This window comes from Phalacrocorax carbo, chromosome 30 (assembly GCF_963921805.1).
Source record: "Phalacrocorax carbo chromosome 30, bPhaCar2.1, whole genome shotgun sequence".
Classification (NCBI taxonomy): Eukaryota; Metazoa; Chordata; class Aves; order Suliformes; family Phalacrocoracidae; genus Phalacrocorax; species Phalacrocorax carbo.
The window spans coordinates 425,739-430,343 of NC_087542.1; the positions used below are offsets into that span (position 1 = coordinate 425,739).

General features: G+C 73.2%; 1 protein-coding gene across 1 annotated transcript; it reads left to right on the plus strand.

Annotated features, from left to right (window-relative positions):
• Positions 1-965: 965 nt before the first annotated feature.
• LOC135310091 (beta-1,3-galactosyltransferase 2-like) lies at positions 966-3,790 on the plus strand. The gene is made up of 2 exons (XM_064437111.1): positions 966-1,060; positions 2,495-3,790. The coding sequence occupies exon 2, from the start codon at positions 2,495-2,497 to the stop codon at positions 3,539-3,541; it is 1,047 nt and encodes a 348-aa protein (XP_064293181.1). The 5' UTR covers positions 966-1,060; the 3' UTR covers positions 3,542-3,790.
• The last annotated feature ends 815 nt before the right edge of the window (positions 3,791-4,605 follow it).

Genomic DNA, 4,605 nt, shown 5'->3' on the forward strand with positions numbered 1-4,605 from the left:
CCCCCGGCCCCGGGACCCCCCGAGCCCCCCGGGACCTCCCGACCCCCCCGGCCCCGGGAGCCCCCGACCCCCCGGCTCCGGGACCCCCCGACCCCCCCGGGACCCCCCGATCCCCCGGCCCCGGGACCCCCCGACCCCCCGGGACCCCCCGACCCCCCCGGCCTCGGGACCCCCCGACCTCCCCGGGACCCCCCGACCTCCCCGGCCCCGTGACCCCCCGAGCTCCCCGGGACCCCCCGACCCCCCGGCCCCGTGACCCCCCGAGCCCCCCGGGACCCCCCGACCTCCCCGGGACCTCCCGATCCCCCGGCCCCGGGACCCCCCGAGCCCCCCGGGACCCCCAGGGACCCCCCGACCCCCCCGGCCCCGGGACCCCCCGAGCTCCCCGGGACCCCCCGACCCCCCCGGCCTCGGGACCGAGCGCAGCTTCTTCTCCAGAGCCGCTCCCGGGGCCGAGACCCCTCTCCGCCCCCCCCGACCCCTTTCTGCACCCCAAATCTCCCCTGACCCCTCTCCGCCCCCCCGACCCCTTTCTGCACCCCAAATCTCCCCTGACCCCTCTCTGCCCCCCCCGACCCCTTTCTGCACCCCAAATCTCCCCTGACCCCTCTCCGCCCCCCCCGACCCCTTTCTGCACCCCAAATCTCCCCTGACCCCTCTCTGCCCCCCCGACCCCTTTCTGCACCCCAAATCTCCCCTGACCCCTCTCTGCTCCCCCCGTCCCCCCCGACCCCTCTCTGCACCCCTGAGAAACTCCCAGTCCCTCTCTGCCCCCCAGACCCCTGTGTCCCCCCCCCCCGGATCTCCCTTCCAAGCACCTCTTTCCATCCCCTGATCCCCCGGGACCCCTCTCTGCCCCCCAACCCTTCTCTGCCCCCCTTTGAACCCCTCTCTGCACTCCAGAGCTCCCCCCGCCCCTCTCTGCACCCTCGGGCCCCCCCCATTTCTCTCTGACCCCCCCCAGCCCCCTCCCTGGGGGTCCCCCCGACCCCTCTGTGCCCCCCCGTCCTGTCCCATCGTCCCTCCCGGGCTGCTCCCCACGGCATCGAGCCCACCCGAGGTGAGGACCCTCCCCAGGCCAGGGTCCCGGCAGCAGCACCCGGGGTCCCCGCCCCGGCCCCGCGGGGGAGGGGGGTGTGTGGGGGGTGGGTGACGCCTTCGCGGTCCCTCCCTTATCGCACCCGACACCCCTTATCAGTGCCCAGCCCCGCTGCGGCCGCGCCGGGGGCGGGGGGGGCCCGGCCGCGCCAGGGTGGGTGAGGGGGCACTGACGGGGCTGGGGGCGCCCGGCGCAGACCCCCCCGGCTCGGCCCGGCAGCGGCTGGCGGGTGCGGGGCTGGAGGGGCCCCGGCATGTGGGGCGGGCAGCTGGGTGGGCGCAGGGTGGGCGGCTGGGTGCCGAGTGGGTGGGTGGGCACAGAGCAAGTGGGTGGCTGGGTGCCGAGTGGGTGGGTGGGCACAGAGCAAGTGGGTGGCTGGGTGCCGAGTGGGTGGGTGGGCACAGAGCAAGTGGGTGGCTGGGTGCTGAGGGAGTGGGTTTTGCTGGGTGGGTGCTGAGCAGCTGGGTGGGTGCTGGGCAAGCGGGTGGGTGGGCGCCGGGCGAGCAGCTGGGTGGGTGCTAAGGGTGCGGGTGGGTGCTAAGGGTGCGGGTGGGTGCTAAGGCTGCGGGTGGGTGGGCGCCGGGCGAGCGGCTGGGTGGGCGCCGGGCGAGCGGCTGGGTGGGTGCTAAGGGAGCGGCTGGGTGGGCGCCGGGCGAGCGGCTGGGTGGGTGCTAAGGGAGCGGCTGGGTGGGCGCCGGGCGAGCGGCTGGGTGGGTGCTAAGGGAGCGGCTGGGTGGGCGCCGGGCGAGCGGCTGGGTGGGTGCTAAGGGAGCGGCTGGGTGGGCGCCGGGCGAGCGGCTGGGTGGGTGCTAAGGGAGCGGGTGGGTGGGCGCTGGGCGAGCAGCTGGGTGGGTGCTGAGGGTGCGGGTGGGTGGGCGCCGGGCGAGCGGCTGGGTGGGTGCTAAGGGAGCGGCTGGGTGGGCGCCGGGTGAGCGGCTGGGTGGGCGCCGGGCGAGCGGCTGGGTGGGTGCTAAGGGAGCGGCTGGGTGGGCGCCGGGCGAGCGGCTGGGTGGGTGCTAAGGGAGCGGGTGGGTGGGCGCCGGGCGAGCAGCTGGGTGGGTGCTGAGGGTGCGGGTGGGTGGGCGCCGGGCGAGCGGCTGGGTGGGTGCTAAGGGAGCGGCTGGGTGGGCGCCGGGCGAGCGGCTGGGTGGGTGCTAAGGGAGCGGCTGGGTGGGCGCCGGGCGAGCGGCTGGGTGGGTGCTAAGGGTGCGGGTGGGTGGGCGCCGGGCAAGCGGCTGGGTGGGCGCTGGGTGGGTGCCGGGCGAGCGGCTGGGTGGGCGCTAAGGGTGCGGGTGGGTGGGCGCCGGGCGAGCGGCTGGGTGGGCGCTGGGTGGGCGCCGGGCGAGCGGCTGGGTGGGCCCGCCGTCGCTCTGAGGCGCCGGGTCTCCCCCCCAGATGGCACCGGGAGCCATGAAGTGCCAGCTGAGCCTGCGCCTGCTGCTGCTGCCCATCGTGCTGGCGCTGGCGCTGCTGGGGCTGCGGGTGCAGCGCTTCATCGAGGAACCCATCACCGCCGCCCCCGCCCTGTCCCGCGAAGGCGCCGCCGAGCAGCAGCAGGGGGTGCCCCACCGGGGAGGCGAAACCACGGCCAAGCCGGCCCCCACCCGGCACCCGCTGCAGCCCCCCTACCCCTACCCCTACCGCTTCCTCCTCAACGAGCCCGACAAGTGCCGCAACGAGACGCCCTTCCTGGTGCTGCTGGTGGTGACGGAGCCGGGGGACGTACGTGCCAGGGACGCCATCCGGCAAACCTGGGGCAACGAGAGCTCGGTGCCGGGGATCTCCATGCTCCGCCTCTTCCTCGTCGGCGTCCACCCGGTGTTCGGGCAGGCGCTGGCGTCGGCGCTGGAGGAGGAGAGCCTCCTCCACCACGACATCCTCCAGCAAGACTTCTTGGACACCTACAACAACCTGACGTTGAAGACGCTGATGGGCATGGAGTGGGTGAGCAAGCACTGCCCCAACGCCAGCTACGTGGTGAAGGCCGACCACGACGTCTTCCTCAACCTGGGCTACCTGGCGGAACGGCTCCTGGTGCCCCCCAAGGCGAACTTCATGACGGGCTACATCTACCGCAACACGGGGCCGATACGCAGCAAGGCCTACAAGTGGTACGTGCCCTACGAGGTGTACCCCAACAACACGTACCCGCCCTACTGCGGCGGGCCCGCCTACGTCCTCTCCGGGGATTTGGCCAGTAAAATCTACAACGTCGCCCAAACTCTGCCCGTCATCAACATGGAGGATTCCTTCATGGGCATCTGCCTGCACGCGCTGGGCGTCAGCGTCACCAGGAGCCCCTGGGGCGCCTTCAGAATGTACTGGGTCAAGTACGACAAGTGCCACTTCTCCCGCCTCGTGATGGTTCACCACTACCAGCCCCAGGACCTGCTCGCGGTCTGGCCCCACTTCCAGGCGGCGAAGGTGACGTGTCACCAGTAACCGCGGCGGGAGGCGCCGCCGCCCCGTGCCGGGAGCCGCCGCCGTCGGCCCGGCCGCTGACTTTCTGGCCAGTCTCCGGCTCTCGAGCAGCCGCTCGGGGCCGGCTCCGAACCTCGGGTCTCACCGGGGATGGGGTTTTTTCCCCTCCCCCCCCCCCAGGATTGAGCCACGGGCAGGTTCGCGCAGCCGGAGCCGAGGGCTTCGCTCGCGGGACCCGCTACCCCACTTCACCCGTATTTTTATTATTATTATTATTATTATTATTATTGTTATTATGTTTTGCGCCAGCCTGTCCCCTCGCCCCCGCCTCGCCCCTCCCGGAGCCGGCACTGCGCCTCGGCGGCTCTGCTGAGCCGAGCCCCACCGGAGCCACGCCATCACCCCCTCCTCATCCTCATCAGGGGGAGGCAGAACACCCCGGGGGGCTCGGCGGGACGGGCGGCGCTCGGGGCCACCGGCGCGGGCAGGACGGCCTCGACGCGGGGGGAACTTAATTTAATTTATTGCCAATCAAATCAGAAATAAAACCCGAATCTTCAGCCCACCTCCCTCCTCATCCTCCCCCTCCGCGTCGCTCCCCATTTTCCCCACCTCCTCCCCGGGGCAGGGGTTTGGGTGGGTTTGGCGCACGTTGTCTTCACCGCTCCTTCCTCCTCCTCACGCTCTTCCCTGGCCCCGGCGTGGGCCCCCCCCCCCCCCACCTCGGCAGCCCCCCGCTCCCGCGCGGGCACCGGGAGCCGCCACCCGAAATAAAACCCCCCTCGCCCGGCTCGGGGGTCCCTGGCCCCTCGCCCGGGGGTCGCTGGCCCCTCTCCCAGGGGTCCCTGGCCCCACGCGGCGCAGGAAGGGGGAGCCGCCCTCCTCCGGCGCGGTGGCTTCGCCACCGGCAAAGGCGAGAATTAGGCGTTAGCCAAGGGGGCGGGGGGCCGTCGCCCCCTCCTGCCCCGCGCCCCTGGCGGGGGGGTTAGATCTCAAAAAGGAGAGTATCCTCAGTTCAGGGGGCTTCTGAGAGGGAGGCGGGGGCCGGCGCGCGCCGCGGAAGGACGCGACGGGAGCCCCGGGCG

Bases quoted from the DNA above. Each gene is read 5' to 3' on its own strand.
- LOC135310091 (XM_064437111.1), top strand. From the start codon at position 2,495: ATGGCACCGGGAGCCATGAAGTGCCAGCTGAGCCTGCGCCTGCTGCTG.